At 38.0% G+C, this 23,131-nt stretch overlaps 1 protein-coding gene and 2 pseudogenes across 4 annotated transcripts in view; all 3 read left to right on the top strand.

Moving 5' to 3' along the window:
• The first annotated feature begins 310 nt into the window (after nt 1–310).
• The window catches only part of GOLM2 (golgi membrane protein 2), a 111,461-nt gene continuing 88,640 nt past the window's right edge, over nt 311–23,131 (top strand). Inside the window, exon 1 of one of the 4 annotated variants that reach the window (XM_028505355.2) lies at nt 311–952. In XM_028505355.2, the coding sequence (XP_028361156.1) occupies nt 626–952 (327 nt within the window). In that variant the 5' untranslated portion in view covers nt 311–625. The remainder of the gene's footprint in view (nt 953–23,131) is intronic. The other 3 variants (XM_036032685.1, XM_036032699.1, XM_028505356.2) reach the window with 3 other exon arrangements.
• Nucleotides 6,975–10,236, top strand: LOC114491320 (annotated as a pseudogene).
• LOC118502042 lies at nt 11,548–15,709 on the top strand (annotated as a pseudogene).

A 23,131-nucleotide genomic window follows, 5' to 3' on the forward strand; every position in this document is an offset into this window, starting at 1 on the left:
TCATAAGTCTTCAAAGGCAAAAACTCTCAGGAGGGGGCAGAGCAGGCACTCCCTACACCTTAGGGGAGGTGTTGAATTGAGCAGGTAAAAAAAAATTGAAGGTACTCCGGCTCAGGTGCAACAACTAACACAATCCGCCAAAATTAACGGAACACTTCCCACAGATACAACCATCGCGAGATAAGACTGCAAAAGGCGAGAGAAGCCCACTTTCTCGCGAGAAGAAGGGGCGTCTGCGGAAACTAGGAAATGGACCCCTAAGCGACCCAGACACAGCTGGTGGGCGGGACTAGAATTAAATCCGCCCCCTTCCGGCTCCTTTCCCCGCCCTCTAACCCTGAGGTCTTGGGCCCGAGGTGTGGGCTGTTAGGTTTCCTGGGTTCTTCTCTGCTATTGCAGGGTCGTTTTCAAAGCCTCCAGAACGGGTCTGGGCCCGAATTGAGGAGAGGGGGCGGGGAGGGGCTTGCGGCCCCGCCCCCTTCTCCGGCTAGTCTGCGAGCGCACTGGCCCGCCTACTCCCTCAGCTGGCCCAGTGGCCGCGTCCCCCAGGCAACTCAGCGCAGGCCTGAGCTTCTGCCGGCAGGTGTCGGCGCTGAGGCTCCAGGGCACAGCCCGGTTCGTCCCCATGGTGGGTTTCGGGGCTAACCGGCGGGGCGGCCGCCTGCCCTCCTTCGTGTTGGGGGTGCTGCTGATAGTGATCGCGATCCTCGCCTTCAACTACTGGAGCATCTCCTCCCGCCACGTCCTGCTTCAAGAGGAGGTGGCCGAGCTGCAGGGCCAGGTCCAACGTACCGAAGTGGCCCGCGGGCGCCTGGAGAAGCGCAATTCGGACCTCTTGCTCTTGGTGGACTCGCACAAGAAGCAGATTGACCAGAAAGAGGCCGACTACGGCCGTCTCAGCAGCCGACTGCAGGCCAAGGAGGGCCTGGGGAAGAGATGCGAAGATGACAAGGTAAGGACGAGCCCTCCCGCTTCAACTCCCATACTGTCAGCTCCGGGGTGGGGGTGTTAGACCACTAGCGGCTGCCTTAGCCTTCCAGGGTTGCAGCCCCGGGGGCTCCCCTTTACCGCCCAACAGCTCTGTTTCTGTCGGACTTTGCCTGGTTTATCACTGCCACATTGCCCAGTTTCTGCCAGAGGAAACTGGCTGTAAATTCTGTTCTCAAGAGTGGCCTGTGTGTGGATGCCGCCTTTTCTCCAAGCTCAGTTGCTGAGCTGGCAGTGGTAATCATCTGGCCTATGTGGCCGCCTTACGTTCACAGATACACAAATCGGAAGACTGCCAGATTTGGTGTGGGTGTTGTTGCTTTAGCCTTATTCCATGCACACTGATCAGTATTAATTTCTTTGTTTCAAGATTGGAGCCTCCTCTAACTCCTCTACTTATGGTAGTCACTATATATTTATAAAACAGTATGGATTTTCATAAATCTCTATAGGTCAGTGTATTAATTAGTTAAAGAATCAAATATTACTGCCTTTTTGTGTTGAAAATGTTATGATAGGCTCTGGAACCATATATGCACCACATTTGTGACTTGGGCATAGTTAATCCAAAATTACGTACTCAATATGAATTGTTAATGAAATTAGCCAAAAAGGTAGAATCTAAAAATATGTTCTGTGCCACAGAATCTCATGTCATTTTACTTTGTTTTTGAAAGGAAATAAAAATGAATTTTTGTGTACTTAAGTAGCTATTATGGTTGGTGTTTTATGCAGATGGAAAGCCATACAAAGTTTAAATTTTAAAAGTTCAAAGCTGGACTGTAACTAAAGACTTGCTACTAAATAGTCTATGTTCTTACTAGCATATTGGAACTGTATTAATTTATGATTTATGAAATTTCTTTTGGTATAGCAGATTTGTGAAAATTTCTGGGTGGGATAAGTAGATGCCTTTCTGTATGCTTTTTGGTAATTTTTGCATTTTTTTTGTGTGATTCTATTATAATTTATAAGTTTTTATTTTGTATATCAAAATCATTTATAGTATGTTATTATAAATTAAAATACCATGAGCTCCTAACTTCTTTATTGTCACCAGCCTCTACCTTAGTTCTATTTCACAAAGATTGAGGGCCTAGGTAAGTGCTTCTCTATAACCCCCTCCTCTTCATCACAACATAGACATCCTCTGAGAGGAGTAAGAGATCAGCAAATTTATGTACACTACACTCTGAACTCTGAAAACAAAAATTCTTTTGGATGGAGCAGGCAGAAATCTGTGAAATTTTTTAGTATTTAAATGAGGTCTTCAGACTCTGAATAGTTAGGTATTACTACTCAAGTTCTTCTCTCCAATCTGAAATGAAACAAGTCTTTTCTAGTAATTTATACTCTGGGCTCCATTTCTTCAATCTACTGGACTGTAATTATCAGTTTTAGTAGGTTTTCACTTTTACCTTCAAACAAGTATAAGAAATTTTATAGTTATACTTCAAACAAGTATATATGCTTCAAACAAGTATAAGAAGACCTATTCTAAGAAATTTTTTATGCCTCTATATACTCCATCGAACCAATTTTTTTCCTTTCTTAGCTGAACTCCAATTACGGATGGTCTATAAATGCTTCATCAACTTCTTGTTTTCATCTCCATCCTAATCTTGATTTATTCAGTCAGCCAGCCTTCTATCTTCCCCCTTTCTGAAGCCATTCACTTGAAGGTCACAAGTGACAGTCTTCCTTGTGAAATCCAAAAAACATTTTTATTCTCAATCTATTTAATTTCTTAGTAGTCTGGTCCTGTTGATTATCTCTAACTTTTTGGAGACTATTGCTCTTCTTACTTCTATAATATTGAACTCCCCAGATTTGTTTCCTACTTTCCTTACTGTATTCTTTGCTGGATTTTTTTCCCTCCAAGCACCTAATAATGGACTCTATTCTTAGGCCTTTGCTTTCTCTTTAGAGGAGCATTTCTTTTTTGTTTTATTTTATTTTACTTTATTTTTTTGTTGTTCAAGTACAGTTGTAGGAATTTTTCCCCCGCCACTTCTCCCTGACCCCAGCCATCCTTCCCTCCCTCCCCTGAGTCCACCCCCCTTGGTTTTTGTACATGTGTCCTTTATAGTGTTCTTGAAAACCCTTCCCCCTCTTCTCCCCATTACCCACTTCCCCTCTGGTTACTGTCAGATTGTTCTTAATTTCAATGTCTCTGGTTATATTTTGCTTGCTTGTTTGTTTTGTTGATTAGGTTCCACTTAAAGGTAAGATCATAGGGTATTTGTCTTTCACTTCCTGGCTTGTTTCACTTAGCATTATGCTCTCCAGTTCCATCCATGCTGTTGCAAAGGATAGGAGCTCTTTCTTTCTTTCTGCTGTGTAGTATTCCAGCTGTAAATGTACCATAGTTTTTTGATCCATTCATTCACTCTGATGGGCACTTAGGTTGCTTCCACCACTTGGCTATTGTAAACTGTGCTGCTGTGAACATTGGAGTGCATAGGTTCTTTTGGGTTGGTGTTTCAGGGTTCCTAGGATATAATCCTAATAGTGGAGTCGCCAGGTCAAAAGGCAGTTCCATTTTTAGTTTTCTGAGGAAATTCTATACTGTTTTCTACAGTGACTGCACCAATCTGCATTCCCACCAACAGTGCACTAGGGTTCCCTTTTGTCTATATTCTCTCCAACACTTGTTGTTTGTTGATTTGTTTATGATGGCCATTTTGACTGGTGTGAAGTATCTCACTGTGGTTTTAATTTGCATCTCTGATGTCTAGTGATGTTAAGCATCTTTTCATATGTCTCTGGGCCTGGAGAAGCATTTCTAAAAGTGGTATTAAACATAATACTGTCCTAGGAATTATTAATAGGTGCTCAGGAAGAAAAAAGGAAACCAGTATAAGTAGTATATCCTCTCCTGGAGTCCATAATTGTTACATGTTGTTGAGTCACCTCTAACTCTGTGACCCTGTGAATGAGTGATGTCCACATTGTCCTTCCTCAGCATCCCTATTAAGCTCCTATAGACTCATGTCTTATGTTCTTTTATGGAGGCAGTCCATTTCATATTTGGTCTTCTTCTTTTTTGGCTGCCTTATGTTTTCCTCAGTATTATGGGCTTTTCCTAGGAACCCTGCCTTCTCATGATGTGCCGAAGTACGACAACTTTAAAGTTTTGTCATTTTTGCCACCAGTGATGTTTCAGGCTGAATTTGCTCTACTTGTTCATCTTTCTTGCAGTCTGGGGTATCTATGAAGCGCTCCTTTAACACTGTATTTCAAATCAAACATTTTTTTTCCTGTCAGCTTTCTCACTGTCCAACTTTTGTATCCATACAGAACCTAATTGGGAATACAAGGGTATGGATGATCTTAACCTTGGCCTCTAATGACACTTTTGCTCTTGATGATCTTTTCTAATTCTTCCAAAGCTCCCCCTCTAAGTCTCAGCCTTCTCTTGATTTCTTGGCTGCAGTCTCCATTTGAATCAGTGACTGAACCAAGGTAAGAACATTTTTTAACAATTTCAATGTCTTCATTATCAATGTTAAAGTTGTGTATTTCTTCCTTAGTCATGATTTTTGCCTTCTTGATGTTCAGCTACAGGCCTGCTTTGGCACTTTGTTCTTTCACTTTCATCAGAAATTATTATAAAGTGTCTAAGAAATCTACTAGTAAAGAAATCTATTTAATTTTGTTTAAACTAGTCTCAGTTAATTTGATCACAGATTTCTATTTTTACAGCCTATTATCATGGTACAGAAGAATATAACAAAGCACTCTAACTGGGAAATGTTTTTCTAGGTATCTGAACTACTTTTGTTTGGCTGATAGTCTATGCAGCTTGCTTACAAGTCTTTATCTCTTACTCATCTATCAATTCCATATTTTGAGCTTATTATAGCATCTTTGTTGTAGTGCTTATGAAAATTTGTTCTTGGAGTCAATGAGGAGGCTCTGAACTGCTACTGGGAAGGGTGGTCTTGGTCTAGATGAAGTATGGATGAAATTTGTCTTTCAGAGGTGTTTCCTTTATTGCTGCTACTCCCTTGATATCTGGAGAAGTATATAGGGGGGACCTCACTCCCCCCAAACTCCAGAATTTATTTATGAAAAATTGTGTATTCTTACATGTTTAAACTTCAGTCACCTTCAAAGTACTCTTCATTTAATGCAATACACCTATTGAGACTTTTTCCACTGTTCAAAACAGATTTTGAACATATTCTAAGGAGTTTGGAGTATTTGGGGCTTGATGTTAAGTGACCTGTTCCTAGTTCAGACCTGTCCTCTGCGTATTACCACTTTCTTCTCATCTTTCAAAAAGAAGAAGGAGGAGGCCTATCCTACCCTTTAAGGGAACACCAAGCCCCCAGATTATCTGAAAGTCACTCTACTGTGGCCTTGTCTAGATTGGACCTTGGCTGTCAAGCTATTGGACCCTGACCCAGATTCTAGGAAGCTGTAAAGGTTCTGGAAATTTTTCCAGCTGACTTCATAGGAATCCTTATCCTCCCTGGAGAGCAGCCTCAGATGAACTATAACATTAAAGTACTCTCTTTTCTGAGGGTAAGAGGCTGGCAATAAGATTTTAGGAGCAGCTGTCCAAAATGCACTAGATGCTAGAAAGGGAACCTGAGTTATGTTTCCACCCCTACTACTAAAATTACTGTGTGATCTTAGGGAAATTACTTGAGTTCTCTGGGCCTCAGTTTCCTCACCAAGAAAATAAAGGGATAAATAAATCCCCTTCCAGATCTAAAATTTCACTGTTGCTTTCTGTACTCATTTCCCAAATGAACAGAAGGCCTAAATGAGGGAGGACCCCTGCCCCCACCCCCCCCCCCAAAAAAAATCCTGGAATTAATTTTTTTAGAAATTGCATATTTATTCTTACGTGTTTAAACTTCAGTCACCTTCAAAATACTCTCCATTTGATGCAATACACCTATTGAGATGTTTTTTCCACTGTTCAAAACAGTTTTTGAACTTGTTGATTTTGATGCCTTTTAGTGCCTCTGCTGTTTTTTGTTTCACCTCTTCCACATTGGCAAAATGTTTCCCTTTGAAGACTTCTTTTCATCTGGGGATACAAAAAAGAAGTTGCTTAGGGTAAATAGGGAAGGTGGGGCAAGGGGGTCATGCCATTTTTGGTCAAAAACTGCTGAACACTCAGCACGGTGTGGGCAGGTGCCGGCAGGTGCCCTTGTAAATCACCCGTGTGAAATGGACAAATGTGTTGAAAGAGTCTTCAAAAAAAATTCACTGAAGCTGAACACAGCCTTTCATAACAGCTGCTGGTACACTGATACAGACTGGTTCCTAGAACACTCACCTAGAGGGGGATGCCTGTACTACAAGGGGCCTGCCTCCAGAAGATAATTCTGGATTTTTGGTGGGGGTTCCCCCTTGTTTGGTAGATAAGAAACATTTCAAGGTTTGAAGGCTGCAAATTAGGTTAGAATTCAGCTCAGCTTTTAGCTATGTGATTTGGGGGCAAGTTATTTAACTACTTTGAGCCCATTTTCTCATCTGTAAAATAGGGATCACAGTACCTGCCTGGGTATTGTACAGATCTGAGATCTCCAAACTTTTTTGCCTTCCCCCTAAAGGGTTACAGCCTAAAGTGGTGTACTAATTGGTTAGGGCTGCCATACAAAATTCCATACAAAAGACTGGGTGGCTAAAAACAACAGAAATTTATATTCTTACAGTTCTGGAGTCTAGAAGTCCAAGGTGGAAGTGCCAGCAGGTTGGTTTCTTCTGGGGCCTATCTCCTTGGCTAGCAGATGGCCACCCTCTTGGGGCTTGGTCATCACGTGGTTATTCCTCTGTGCATACACATCCCTAGTGTGTCTTCCTCTTTTTATTTATTTTTTATTTTAATTATTTATTGATTTTTTGAGAGAGAAAGAAAGAAAGGAAGACAGGAAGGAAGGGAGATTATTAGTTTGTTGTTCCACTTATTTATGCATTCATTAGTTGATTCTTGTATGTGCCCTGACCTGGGATCAAACCTGCAACATCAGAGTATCATGATGGCATTATAACCAACTAAACTACCTGGCCAGGGCCCTCTCCTCTTCTTTTAAGGATACCAGTCATATTGGATTAGAGCCCCACTCTAATGGCCTCATTTCAATGTAATCAACTCTTCAAAGACTTTATTTCTAAATAGATTAGATTGTGAAGTACTAAGGTTTGAGACTTCAATATGTGGATTTCGGAGGAACATAATTCCGCCTATAACAAGAGGAATCCATGACATACACAACATCCATGACATTCATTCTTCTGTCAGAAAGGCCCTTTCTTCTGTTTCCTAGCTGTAGGACATTTCTCTTATTCTAAATTGAATTTTAGCTACCTGTATATTATACTAAAGCTATGTGGTTCAGGTGGGCCAAATCAAGTCTTTGATAAATAAAAGGAGCTGTTAAAATGTAGGAAAAGTCCTCCCCAAAATATTTGTTTTATTACAAATGCAAAAAAAGTCAATTTTGAAGTTTGAAGCTGAACAATATAAATGAGCTCTTTCCCCTTTAACATTCATAATCTTCTCTGAGGCAGTATATACCTTTGGATGAATAGGGAAAAGGTCATGTGCCAGAAAAGAGGATGGGAAGTTTAGTACTTAAAAAATCCTTATGTGTGTGTTTGTATATGTATGTTTGTGTATGTGCACATGTTTTTGTGCTGTACACAGTACTCATACACGTACCAAATTTATATATGTATAAACCTTGGTACATAGTAGATGTTCATTACTATGGGCTCAGTCCTGGCTCCACCATTCAGTTTATATATAACCTCGGGCAAATTACTTAACTTCTCTGTGCTTTAGTTTGCTCATCTGTAAAATGAGGACAATAATAGTTATCTTTCTTATTTTTGTGAAGTTTGAATGAAGAAATTCATTAAAATGTTTAGAACAATGCCTACTACATAGTAAAAAAATGTTCAGTAAGTGTTAGCTATTATTTTTCCACAGCTATTTCCTTATTTCTGTCCTGCTTTCTCTTCAGAATGGGACTCTATCTGTGTTTCTGCTCAAGATCCAGTAGCAGCTCCAGCTTACATGCCTCACCCCTTTGCTCCTGTTTTTTGGACTTCCCCCCCGCCATTTCCTGGTTCCATTTCAAATTAGACTTAGTTGACTCCTCCCATATTTGTCTTAGCTGACACCCTGAAGCCTGGTTGTTCCTCTGTAATTTAAGAATCATCCTTCTAGAGTTCTTCTAATATGCTGCACATTATGATTACTGCCTTTGTCTCTACTTCACCTGCCATAATCTGGCCAAGTTCTAGTTTTAACTGCTATCTCAAATTATTCATAAACCATACAAAACTCATACCCCCTCTTCAAACTATATGTCTTTCCTGCCTTCTTGGTCCCTATATATAATACTCATTCAACCATTATTAAGACTGAGGTTAGAAATTTTGGTGTTATCTTTGGTTCCTTCATTTTCTCATATTTAGTAATTCAACAGGCAGTTGAGAAATTGGTTGAATTAAGGGGAAAAAAACCATCACTGATGGCAGAATAGAGAGCATTGACTGGAAAGAGAGCAGTAGCGTCCCAGCTAGTCTCCTGCCCTGGTCTCTATTTCTTTCAGTTATCAAACCTTACTTTCAAAGTGGCTGCATCATTCACTACATCAAGTCAGAAGCCAGCTACCTGTGTCTCCCACTATCTCCTGACCCAGACTGTGTTCTAGACAGGTTGTTTTGCTTAATTTTGTCTCCTCTCTGCTTTTCTATGTCATGTTAATTACTGTTTCTATACCTTTGTTCCTGCCATTTTACTTCTAACTTCTTACCTCTTTCCTGTGTCTTTTCTACCAGAGATTGTACTAATCTTTAGCATCTGATCTATATCTACCATGAAGCTCCCTGGGACTTCTGACATGGAGCATGCTTGTCCTTCTTTGTGCACAATTTGTATTTATTGTTTGAGCTACACTAATTAATTTTGTTCTTCACCTTTACTAATAGCAACTTATGAGCTAACCTTGCCTTCTTGATGCAATTTTACATTCCTTAAGGAAGGATCATATTTAAAAATTTTTCCTATGAGTTCTTCACAGTCTTCAGTGCTGATGCAGTGTTATGGGTTACTGGATTAAGATGGTCCCTAATTCAGTGACTTGAATCCTTATGAAGAAAATCTGGACACTGATACACAAACACATACAGGGAAGCAGACCATGGGAAGCTGGAGGTCTTGATTGGAGTGATGCATCTGCAAGCCAATGGATTGCCAACAACCCTTAGAAGTTAAGAAAGAGACAAGGAAGGGTCCTTCCCTAAGGACTTCAAGAGAAAGAACATGGCCCTACAGACAACATAATTTTGGACTAATAGCCTCCTGAATTGTGAGGGAATAAATTTCAGTTGTTTTAAGGCATGAAATTTGTGGTATTTTGTTTTGGCAGCCCTAGGAAACTAATACAAGATTCAATAGAAACTCTAGCAGACTTATTTTTTTTTGTAGGAACTGACAAGCTGATTCTAAAATACATATGGAAATGTAAATAACTGAGGATAGCCAACTTTACAAAAAGAAGAGCAAAGTTGGAGGACTTAACTCTCTGATTGCAAGATTTACTATAAAGATGTAGGATCAGAAAAAAAAATGATGTAGGATCAGGACAGTGTGATATTGATGAAAAAATAGGCATATAAAGTGTTGAAGAGTAGAGTGCAGAAATAAGACCCACAGCTATATGGTCACTTGATTTTTGACAAAGATGCCAAAGTAGTTTAACGAGGAAAGGAAAGTCTTTTCAACAAAAAATTCTGAAACAGAATCCTGCTTTCCCTCTCCCACAATACCTTGCATCTTTCTTTCCAACCTGGGCCCAGCATAATGGTTCCCGCAAAGAAGGGTGGCGAGAAGAAGAAGGGCCATTCTGCCATCAGCAAAGTAGTGACCAGAGAATACATCATCAACATCCACAAGCGCACCGATGGAGTGGGTTTCAAGAAGTTTGCCCCTTGTGCACTCAAAGAGATCTGGAAATTTGCCATGGAGGAAATGGGAACTCAAGATAGAGCATTGACACCAGGCTCAACAAAGCTGTCTGGGCCAAAGGAATAAGGAATGTCACATACTGTATCCCATTCTGGTTGTCCAGAAAACGTAATGAGGGTGCAGATTCACCAACCAAGCTCTGTATGTTGGTCATCTATGTACCCGTCACCACTTTCAAAAATCTACAAACAGTTAATGTGGATGAGAACTAACTGCTGATTGTTGAATAAAGTTATAACACTGCCAAAAAATGTTTTTTGAAACAACTGAGTATCTTATTTATTTATTCATTTATTTAATCCTCACATGAGGACATTTTTTCCCTTGCTTTTGGAGTGAGAGGAAGGGAATCAGAGAGAGAGAGAAAGAGAGAAACATCAATGTGAGAGAAACATCAGTTGGTTGCCTTCTCGTGTGAGCCCCAACAAGGGATCAAACCCACAACCTAGGTATGTATCCTGACTGGGAATTGAACCTGTGACCCCTCAGTCTATGGAACTATGCTCCAACCAATTGAGCCACACTGGCCAGCACTCTTTGTTTATTGATTTGAGAGAAAAACATACAGAGAGATACAGAGAAACATCAATTCATTGTCTCTGGGGTGCACCCTAAGGACCGAACCCACAACCTAAGGTTTGTGCCCTGAATGGGAATCAAACCTGCAACCTTTCGGTGTATGACATGACACTCCAACCAACTTAGCCACCCAGCCAGGGCCAACTGGATATCTTTATAGGGGAAAAAAGAGCAATAACTGCTATCTTGCAAAATATACCAAATTAACTTGAATCATGAACCAAAATGTAAAAGATGAAACTATAAATATTCTAGAAGAAAACACAGGAGAAAATATACATAGGCATGGATTTTTTTGAGGGCACAAAAAGCCTAAACTATAAAGAAAAAAAATGATAAATCAGACTATCAAAATTTAAAACTGCTCCTCAAATGTCACTATTTTTTTTAAAGCCAGATGCAGATTGGAAGAGATATTTATAATAGATATTTCTGATAGAAGAATTTTACCAAAATACACAGGGCGGGGCAAAAGTAGGTTTACAGTTTTAAGTATGCAAAACACTTTATTCTTGTATTATTATTAGTTGTTGTATTATTTTCTTTATGAACAACCTACTTTTACCCCACCCTGTATATAAACTTCTTACAACTCAATAATAAGACAACCCAGTTTTTAAAATGAGCAAAAGATTTGAACATTTTATCAAAGAAGATTTGTGAATGGCAAATAAGCTCATGAAAAGATGCTCAATATCATTCATTAGTCATTAAGAAATGCAAATTAAAGCCACCACGAGACACCACTCCACAACCACTAAAATGACTAACATTAAAAAGATTGACAATACCGCCCTAGCTGACGCGGCTCAGTGGACTGAGCACCGGCCTGTGAACCAAAGGGTCACCAGTTGGATTCCCAGTCAGGGCACATGTCTGGGGTGCAGGCCAGGTCCCCAGTGGGGGGCGTGTGAGAGGCAACCACATATTGATGTTTCTCTCCCTCTCTGTCTAAAAATAAATAAAATCCTTTAAAAAAAAAGATTGACAATACCAAGTGTTAGTATGGTTGTGGAGCAACTATAGCTCTCACATACTGCTTGTGGGAGTATGAAATGATACACCACTCTCTTTAGAAAACTGCTTAGCTGTTTTGTATAAAGTTAATTATATACACACTGTATGACCCAGCCATTTCACACCTCAGCAGTATTTACCCAAGAGAAATAAAAACATGACCACATAAGACTTATACACAAATATCCACAGTAGTTAGTCTCACACACACACACACACAACCCTTGAAAAAAATTAAATTTCCATCAGTATGTGAATGGATGAATAAAATGTGGTAAATCCAGAATATTACTGGATACAACAGAATATTTCTTAGCAACGAAAATGATTGAATTACTGATATGCTCAACAACAAATGAATCTCAAAATCATCATTCTGCATGGAAAAAGCCCAACATAAAAGAATATATATTTATTATTTCATTTATATATAATATTCTAGAAAAAGCAAACTAATTTATAATGATAGAAAACAGAAGACTTGTTGCTTGAGGCCACAGGGAGGGATGAAAAAGGGACAAGAGGAAACGGGGAGAGGGGAGTGGCAGGGGGCGGAAAGGCTAAATTGTGCTATATCTTGATTGTAGCGGTGGTTACACAGATGTTTAAAGCTACCAAAGTCAACAAATTGTTTACTTTAAATAGAATAGTCTATTGAATGTAAATTATACTTCACTGAAAGTTGTTAAACAATAAAAATTAACATATAGCAATGAAAGTGGGAGAAGAGTAGCCAATCAATGCTTCCTATTGCCCTTACCATAGCTCACAAATCCTTTCTCATTATGACTCTAGCCTGGCAATCCAACATCCCATATTCTCCCTCCAATCCGCATACTTTTAGATCCTCAAACTCTCCTGCTTTTCTCTATTCTGTGCTTTGAAATATACCATGCCCTACACTTGGAACCCTCTTATTTCTCCAAAGCTTCTTATTGCCTCAAACGTCTCACTCATTCTTTACCTCACTAAAGCCTAATCTTTTTAAAGGACTCAACTTTCCTTCTCAAAAATGTCTTCCCCAAAACCTTAAACTACGTTAGGTCCTTCTCTCTATTCCCTGCTCAATTATAAGCTCCATATCCTGTATACTATTATCTGTCTCTCATTTACTGCTGTATCCACATGTATCACAGGAACTGACCCAAAGTAGAAACTCAAATGTATTTGATGAATGAAGAAATGAAATTGGTGTTAAGGATGACAGCACAGGTTATATATAAACATTGAATGAGAGAGGGATAGATTAGAGAAAATGGTTGTTATCGAAACTAAGGGAGGAAAGTTTCAAGAAGCAGGGACAGGAGAAACAATGAGACACGAGAGGCAACTGATCAAAAGCTCTGAAGCAACATTGTTCCAAGGTGGAGTTATTTGGCTAGGAAAGAATAGATAAAAGTTAATTAGGAATCAGAAAGAGAACTGGCAAAGCCCTGTGAGAAACTGAAATCACTGCAAACCTATCCTGTGCCTTGAGGGAAGCTTGGACTTTAAGTCAAAGGAAACGTTAATTCTCTACCGAGGAAGAATCTAAAGTGGAAAAAAACTTAGGTCTTCATCCACAAAAAAGTAGTTCTGCTTGCTCAATGAAGTCACAGTTCAAAAAGTACTCCCTGTCACTTCAGAGGACAGATAGCCCATGCCACACTAAAATAATAGTTTCTTTTCCTCTATCAAGTGGGTGTAAGGAAGCTCCTTGGATGTACTTTTACGCTTTCTCTACATAGCTAAAGCCATCATTTTCCAAGAATCAGTTCACTTTATGGCCACGGAACCTCCCGGGATTACTCTGTTCCATATTATGGGAGCAAAAGAAAGTGGAGAGATATGAAAGCAAGAAAGGGAGACATAAAGGAAAAGTGGAGATATGTTTCTAAGATCTTTTTAGCACAGTACAGTAAGTGCTCAGTATGTTTTTGACAGTTTAATTAATATATTTGGGTTTTAAGGGAACAATACAACTCTATCCACCATCTTGGAGCCTATAGACCTGCTGGGAATAGGACTTGCAGAACGACAAATATGTCTGGAAGGCTGTGACCCAAGGCCATTTTTGCTGGCTATGAGTAGGGTCTCTGGAACCAGAGGGAGCACACAGCTCTTCTTAAACTTGAAGGCGTTTATGATTGAGATGAAACTGAATTCTGTCTAGGCAAGAGGTGTGCTTATATATGCAAAGCAAAGATTGACACAGTGACTCCTGATGGCAAACAAAGCAAAACCAGAGTAATAAAGGTAACCCGTACTCATGGCAACAATGGAATTGTTTGTGCTAAATTCCAAAGCCACCTTCCTGATGAGGCCATTGGACACAGAATCTGTGTAATGTTGTACCCTTCAAGGATTTACTTATTGAAAAGTAACTAAGTAAAAGTGGATTAAAAAACAATATGGGACTAAACTTCTCAGAATTAACTATACCAATGCATCCAGGAAAGAAAGGAGCTACTATTATTAATATCAAACTCTGTACTGGACAAGCTTTTACTTCATGAAAGTAAAAAATTAATTTTATTTCATGAATCCTCATGTTATGGATGAAGAAACAGGCTTAAGAGAGGTAGGAGAATGACAGAATTCTAAACTCAGATGTATTTGATTCTAAAAATCCTTGCTCTTTCCAGTAAACTTTATTTGCCACACAGTATCTTACATATATACCCATATTTTAAAATATAAAATGATATATAAAATATAATTACATATTGTATATAAAAGCAGGTATCTGCAAATCAAATAACTTTAGTATTCACTATGTCTATTAGTTTCCTAGGGTTTCTGTAACAAACTGGGTGGCTTAAAACAACAGAAATTTCTTATCTCACAGTTTTGGAGATTAGAAGTCCAAAATTAAGATGTTGTCAGGGTCATGCTCCTACTGAGGAGAAGGAAATTCTAGCTTCTGACATCTTAGCTGTTCCTTGGTTTATGGCAGCATAACTCTAGTTATGGCAGCATAACTTCCAGTGTCTGTCTCCATCTTCCATGGCTGTGTTCCCAGTATGTCCGTGTGTCTTTGCTTCTGCATGGTGTTATCTTCCCCATCTACCCTTTATATAGCATTCTGTTTTCTCTTCTTATAATGATGCCAATCATGTTGGAATAAGACCTACCCTAAATCAGTATGATTTTATGTTAACTTGATTACATCATCAATGACTATTATAAGTAAGGCCACATTCACAGGTTCCAGGGGGTTAGGATTTCAATAAAGCTTTCTGGGTACACAATTCAACCCATAGTAATTCTATAAATCATTGTGGAGTGATTTAAATCTTAATATTGACTATTGTAATCCATGAACATGATGTATCTATTTTTAGGTCTTCTTAAATTCTTGCAGCAACATTTTATAATTTTCAGGGTTTAGGACTTGCATATATTTCATTGTATTTATTGCTAAGTATATTTCATGTATTGGATGTTATAAGAAATGGAGTTTTATTTTTACTTTCACTTGTTCTTTGCAGGTGTATAGAAATGCTATTAATTTTTGTATATTGAATCATTCCCCTGAACTAGAACTAATTAATTCTAGTACTAATGGAATCTAAGGAATTATAAGGAGTCTACCCAAAAAAGCCACTAAAACACATTACTAATAGATTTTAAAAATATGTATATACATATGTGTTTTATATCTATATTTTATATATGTGTGTGCACATATATATATATGCCTTAGAATTCTCTTTACACAATAAAGTTAACTGAAAATAAAGACAGTTTTTTCCTCCCTTTCCAATTGGATGCTTTTTATTTTATTTTTCCTTGCCTTATTGTACTGGACAAGAGAAATTGGATATTCTTGCAGAATAGCATTTGGCATATTTAATACCTACTTATGATTTAAAAAAAACTCAACAAAATAGGACTAGAAGGAAAGTCCCTCAAATTCATAAGGGGTAGCTATCAAAACTCCATAGCTAGCATTATTCTTTTTTTATATTTCATTGTTTATGCTATTACAGTTGTCCAAATTTTTCCTCTTTTGTCTGCCTCCACACAGCTCCCCTCACACTTCCCCAGGAAATACTCATACCATGGTCCATGTTCATGGGTCCTGTATACATGGTCCTTGGCTACTTTGTGCCCTATGCTGTACTTTACATCCCCATGACTATTCTGTAACTAACAATTTGTACTTCTTAATCCCTTCACTTTTTTCACCCATCCCATATGCCCCCTCCCATCTGGCAACCATCAAAACATTCTCTGTACCTATGATTCTCTTTCTGTTCTGCTTGTTTACTTAGCTTGTTTTTTTAGATTCAGTTGATGATATGTATTTATTGCCATTTTATTGTTCATATTTTTGATCTTCAGGAAGACCTTCTAACATGTCATATATTCTGGTTTGGTGGTGATGAACTCCTTTAGCATTTTCTTGTCTGGGAAGCTCTCTATCTGTCCTCCAATTCTAAGTGATAGTTTTGCTGAGCAGAATAATCTTGCTCTTTATCTCTTTGAATAATTCTTGCCAGTCCCTCCTAGCCTGCAAAGTTTCTTTTGACAAATCAGCTGACAGTCTTATGGGAGCCCCTTTGTAGTAACTAATGGCTTTCAAGATTCTCTCTTTGTATTTAACCTTTGGCATTTTAATTATGATGTGTCTTGGTGTGTGCATCTTTGCATCCATCTTGCTTTGGGACTCTGTACTTCCTGGACTTGTATGTCTGTTTCCTTCACCAAGTTAGGGAAATTTTCTTTCATTAATTTTTTCAAATAGGTTTGCAATTTCTTGCTGTTTTTCTTCTCCACCTGGCACTTCTTTGATGAGAATGTTGGTATGCTTGAAGTTGTTCCAGAGGCTCCTTGTACTATCTTTGTTTTTTTTTATTCTTTTTACTCTTGCTGTTCTGATTGGTTGTTTTTTGCTTTCTTATTTTCCAAATTGCTGATTTGACTCTCAGCTTCATCCATTCTACTGTTGCTTCCCTGTATATTGTTTTTTATTTCAATTAGCATGTCCTTCGTTTCTCGCTGGATCTTTTTTATGCTGTTGAGGTCCTCACTAAGTTCCTGAGCACCCTTATAAATGGTGTTTTGAACTCTGCATCTGATAGATTACTTTTCTCCATTTTGTTTAGCTCCTTTTCTGGAGGTTTGTTCTGTTCTTTTATTTGGGCCATATTTCTGTGTCTCTTCATTTTGGCAGCCTCCTTGTGTTTGTTTCTATGTATTAGGTAGAGCTACTATATCTCCCAGGCTTGATAGAGTGCCTTAATGTAGTAGGTATCCTGTAGGGTCCATTGGCACATCCTCCCCTATTATCCAAGATGGGTATTTACTATGTGGACTGAGTACACCCTCCTCTTGTAGTTGAGCAGATTGCTGGATTGTAGTTGACCAGATTGCTGTTGTCATGTCCAAAGTCAGCTACCACCTGTGTTCTGTCTGGGGTCACACAGCACTAGCTACAAAACAATCTACAGATGGATGCTACTTGTGCTGGGCTTACATATGCCCAGGAAAGACCAAGTTATGAACCAAGGCCAGCTGCTGCTAGTGCTGGGCATGGGGCCACTTAGCAAGAGATAAGGGGCTTGCTAAAACCAGATGCCATATGTTTGAGAGAATTTAGGAAAATCTGCAGCATGGTCTAAGACAAGCCATTCATATGGAAAAGGCACTGGAAATAGCTTGTGTGGGCCTGAAAGTTGGGTGGGACAGGGCCTCAGGGAATCACCAGGTTGGGGTAAATAGTGTGAGTCACGTTGATGGAGTCTCAGTGATAGTGCCCGCCTGCTGGCTGTGTGTCTTTGTAGGGGTAGGGCTCAGAAAAGGAACAATGGCCTCTGCCAGCACTTTTGTCTAGGAGAATGCTGCCCCTGGCTCTTGCCTTGATGCCCGACAATTCAGTTTCTCTCCATGTGTCTCTTATGCCTTTCAATCTGCTGCCCCAGCATGGAGCTCAGAGAAAGTGAGACTGAGTAAGTCTCTGCATGGGTCCTTTAAGAGGAACTGCCTGAGATTCTAGCAGTTTCTGTCTTCCATTGTCTCAATCCCTGCTGGTTGAAGTTATGGACACCTACCTTCCTGGTACTGTAATTCTGGGTGGGGGGCCTAGTATGTGACTGGGACCACTGGCTGCTGAGCTATCCTTTCTGATTTTTATCTGTCACACACAGGTGTGGGATCAGCCTGTTCTATGTCACCACCCCTCCTACCAGTGTCAGTGTGGTTTCTTCTGTAAATCTGTAGTTGTAGGACTTCTATTCATGCAGTTTCTCATGGTTCTGAATGCTGGTTGTCCTATAGTTTATTTGTACTTTTGATATGGTTGTATGAGGTGGTGAGCCATATTTACCCACACTGCCTTCTTGTCCACTAACATTATCCTTAATGGCAAAAGACTAAATGGTTTCTCCTAATGTCAGAAACATCAGAGAGTTTTAAATAGAGGAGTTATTTGATCAAATTGAGCTTAAAACATTACTCTGGCTATAAAATAGGAAAATGACTGGAGGGAAGAAAAAGTTGATGTAGGAAAAGAATTACTTATAAGGGTTTTATTTAAAAAAATTGTTTTAATAGTGCTGATGGAAGATTATGGAGTCTTCAACCAAGCACAGTATAATTCTTAACCTGGCCAGTACCAGCCTCAGGAGGGCATTTTGATTAGTTCTAATGACTGGGGAGTGTCAATGACATTTAGGCATGGATCCTGGAAGGCTAGATGTTTTGTATTTCAGGAGAGCACCTTAACTTTGAAGAACTCTCTTGCTCCAAATGCCAGTAGCACCTTGATGGAGACACACTGGGTCATTTAAGGAACAGAAATGGGGAGAAATAGAATTAACAAGATTTCATAATACATTTAACGGGTGATGGAGAGTCAAAGAAGAATCCCTTGATACTGGTTTGTGCAACCCAGTTGATGGTGGTGCTGTGACCTCAGAAAGGAACCTTAGATTAGAAGTTAGCTTGAGAAGTGTACAATTTTAGGTAAATTGAGCTTGAGGAATCTATAAAATAACAACTAGGCAGTTAGACATAACTGTCTGGAACTCAGCAGAAATGACTAAGAACAGATTTATCTGTAATTGTTGTTGAAGTCATAGGAATGGCCTAGGTTTAGAGTGAGATGCTGAACATATAAAGCAAAGACTTGCAACATATAAGGGTAGTAGAGGACGAGCAGGTTCAAATAACTGAGGATGAGTAGCTAGAGAGAGTAAGAAAAAGCTGGTACTGTGGTATCATGTAGGCCTAAGGAAAAGAGTTTTGAGGAAGAGTTGTCAATGTTAATTACTCTAATTATTTATTTTTAATTGTTTCTCCATAACTAGATTGTGAGCCAAGCAGAGCTGCATGTTCTATTAATTTTTGTATTCCCACTGTTCCTGGCATATGTTTTGAGTACTTGGTTCATACCCAGTTACAAATTGTTGAGTGAATGACCATATCTGCACATATATATTGGATCTACTTTTTTCATGTCATTCACCTTTATTTTGTGAATTTCCTGACTACAGAAATCTACTCTAAACTTTGTAAACACTTACATATTTGGCGTTGTGTGCTGTGAGTGGACTCAGTAAATATTTGATGATTGATTCAGCAGGTTGCATTGGGTCTTAACCAGAATATGCATAAATATGTGCGAGGGTTACCACAGATATTATCTACATACCTGGTTATCCTGCTTTTTTGAAAAACATAATAAAAATATTGTGATGTAAGACCATTCAGAATCAACTCATCTTTCTAGCATACATAGAGTGTACCCTTTCTTTGAAATTCATGGGTGTTCATCTAGTTAGCATTTTCTTCATTTAGAAACTGAAAAATATTTTTTGATTCAATTTAGCAATTAAATGTAAAAAAAAAAAACCCTGGGATTAGTTTAGTGGGATTATAATGAAAAAAATTAGTTATCTTATATATTACATAACATCAGGGACTTATTTCATAAGCTGGAAAGTAATTTGAAATAAATTCACAAAGGGTAAAATGAAATAAGTCCTTTTACTGATATAGTGCTTGATTACTTTTCAAAGCACATTATATGCATAAGTCATTTATTTGGGAAAGTTGAATATTTACCATGTTCTCCATGCTAGAGATAGAAAGATGGTAAGATTTAATACTTGTCCTCAAGGAACTGGTTCTGATAGGGAAACACATAGAGAAATAACCTTTTGGGTCGACCACAAAGTCCGTTATATATATTTTTTATCTATAATGGCTCCAGTAGTGCTTAGTTGTCTTTAACATCATTCAAAACAATTTTGTTAGATTGTATTGTGACAGCTGTCATATCAGCGTGCATTAAAAAAAAGATACGTAACATTTTTGGCATATTATGCTTTATTATTTCAAGAGAGGTAAAAACACAACTGAAATACAAAAAAAGATATGTGCAGTGTATGGAGAAGGTGCTGTGACTGATCGAACGTGTCAAAAGTGGTTTGTGAAGTTGCTTAACACTATTGACATTTTAGTTAAATAATTCTTTGCTGTGGGGTTGTCTTATGCATTGGAAGATGTTTAGCAGCACCCCTGGCCTCTACCCATTGTAAGCCAGTAGTAGCAGGAGATAACCAACATACTCAAAATATCCAAGTCAATAAAATTATTAGTGAAAATGAAAAATGTGTCTTTTATTTCATGGAAAAAACTAAATGGACTTTTTGGCCAACCCAATATAATGCATGATTAAATGCTATAGTAGAATTATTTGTGAAAGGACTTGTAAGTACAAAAGAACAGTTGATTAACTGCTTGAGGTAAGTCAGAAAAGAAAAGATTCACTAAAGATGAATCCCAGTGGATGAAGAGTAGTTTACCAAACATAGAAAGGGTTTAGGACAGGAGGATCATAAGGTAACTTAGGGAAGTTTGAAAGTATGTTTGTACCTTCACTGGTGGTGAGAGGGAAGGGAGTTTGTTGCTACCGGTAAAGATATGTGGGGCTAGACTGTTACTGTTTTTTACTGTAAAATATAAACAACATAAAGTTTATTATTTTAATCACTTTTAAGTTTACAATTTAATGGCATTAACTACATTTACAATGCTACATAATTATTGCCACTGTCCATATTTAGGCCTTTTTTTTTTTTATCGTCTCAAACAAAAACTCTCCCCATTGGCAATAACTGTCTCCCTCCCTCATCCCCTGCTAACCTGTATATTCTATTTTTTGTTCCTACGAACTTGTCTATTCTAGATACTTCATATAAGTGGGATCATATCTATTTGTCCTTTTGTAGCTGACTTATTTCAATTAGCATAATGTTTTCAAGATTTCTCCATGTTGTAACATGTATCAGAACTTGCTCTTTATGGCTAAATAATATTGCATTGTATGGAATATACTACATTCTGTTTATTCATTCATCTATTGACAGACACTTATTTCCAACTTTTGGCTTTTATGAATAACACTCCTTTGAATATTGATATACAGAGATCTGTTTAAGTCTCTGTTTTTATTTCTTTTGGGTATGCATCTAGGAGTGGAATTGTTAAGGTCACATGGTAATTCTATGTTTGAAACTGTAAAACTTGTTTTTCACAGTGGCTGCACCATTTTACATTCCCACCAGCAATGCATAAGAGTTCCAGTTTCCCCATATCCTTATCATCATTCTTTATTTCTTTTTGTTTGTTTGTTTGTTTGTTTGTCTACAACAGCCTTCCTAGTGGGTGTGAGGTTGTATCCCTCTGTGGTTTTAATTTGCATTTCTCTGATTACTAATTATGTTGAATATCTTTTCATGTGCCCCTTGGCCATTTTTTAATCTCCTTTGGAGAAATGTTTCTTCAAGACCTTTGCCCATTTTTGAATTGAATTGTCTGTTTTTGTTGAGTTGTAGCAATTCTTTACTTATTCTAGATATAAACCTTTATCAGATATATGATTTGCGAATATTTTCTCCCTGCCTGGTGGGTTGGCTTTTCACTCTATTGATAGTGTCCTTTGATGAACAAAAGTTGTTATTTTGATGAAATTCAATTTTATATGTTTTTTCATTTGTTGCCCATGTTTTTGGTGTCATATTTAAGAAACCATTGACAATATAGTCAAATTTTTATTTTGAAAAGATAACTATGGACATAGTATGGAGGGTAATTGTAGAGAAAAGAAAATTGAAGCCAAGATTAGTTAGGAAATACATTACTGCAGAAGTTTAGGCAAGAATTATGGGTCTAAATTTAAAACAGCCCTTTTAAATAATAATAACAACAATAATCACCACCACAACAACTTACATTTATTAAGTGCTTAACTATTTGTCAGGCACTATTGGATTTGTTTATCTCAGATATAATACTTTTAACAGCCCTGTGAGGCAGATAATATTCTTATTTTACAGATGAGGAAACTGCAACTTAAGAGAAGTTAAGCAGTATGCCAAGGTTATAGAGCTAATAAGTCAAGGGTTCTGAATTCAGACCCAGGCAATTTAACCTTAGTGCCTGTTCTTTTAAACACTATGCCATTAGGCCTTTACATAATTATAGTCTTTTCTTACCTGCAGCACTTTGTTCAGTTTTCATTACATGATGTAAGTTTAGGACAGATCCAGAGAAGAGCAACTAACATCAAGGGAGGAAAGAACAGTTACTATAGAACCAACTAAAAAGACCTAGAGAAAAACTTGAAAGAGCATGTTACTAAAGAATATGGATAAAAACTTCCCATATAAGATGGTTTTGTGCTTATGTACATTCTACTTATAAATGACACATTCTTATACTTAATGCTTCTACACTAATGCTATATAGTATCTCTTGCCTTTCCTGGAGGAAACTATTTTATACTTTAGTAGGGAAAGTTTTTTTTTTTTACAAGTTTTACTTCTTTAAATGGTGCCCCTTCCCCAAATGAGAAACACTTATTCCTCCAATTTACTTATGGAATACCTCCAGTTAGAGATTTATTTGAGTTAACTGCATAGTGTACGTATTTTTCAAAATGAATATAGTCTGAAAGAAATTTTTAAAGATGGTAGTAAAAATACATAACATAAAATTTACTATCTTAACCATTTTTAAGTGTAATGTTTACTGTATGCATATTATTGTATAAAGATCTCTAGAACTTTTTCATCTTGTAAAACTGAGACTCTATACCCATTGAACAAAACTCTCCTTTTTCCCTCTCCCCAGCCCCTGTCTGAAAACAATTATTTTTGGTTTGAGAAAAGATTTTAATATAGAAACTCTTATAGTGGCATAAAATAATTGCACATATAAGGGTTCCCCTTTATTAACAGAACAAAACTATATTAAATTGGAACCCTTAGAAACTCTAGAACATATCCTCACTCTGTGTGCTGAGAACTGAAGCAAACTTTTCAGTGCAGGGAAAATTAGTATCAGAAGACTGAGGGGCAACTCTATCATCAAATTTTTTATTTGATAGTAATGAGTATGATCAGTAGAGTTAACTTTTGTAGCAAGTAAGCTGTAACCCTATTTTGGCCTTCGGTAGAATGATTTTTGTTGAAAAGTAAATTCCTCTGATAGTCTATGTTGAGAATAGCTTAAATGCATTCCCTTAAATACACAGTAACCAGGCTTTTGCTCCCACCACGC

Source organism: Phyllostomus discolor, chromosome 1 (assembly GCF_004126475.2).
Source record: "Phyllostomus discolor isolate MPI-MPIP mPhyDis1 chromosome 1, mPhyDis1.pri.v3, whole genome shotgun sequence".
NCBI classification, from domain to species: Eukaryota; Metazoa; Chordata; class Mammalia; order Chiroptera; family Phyllostomidae; genus Phyllostomus; species Phyllostomus discolor.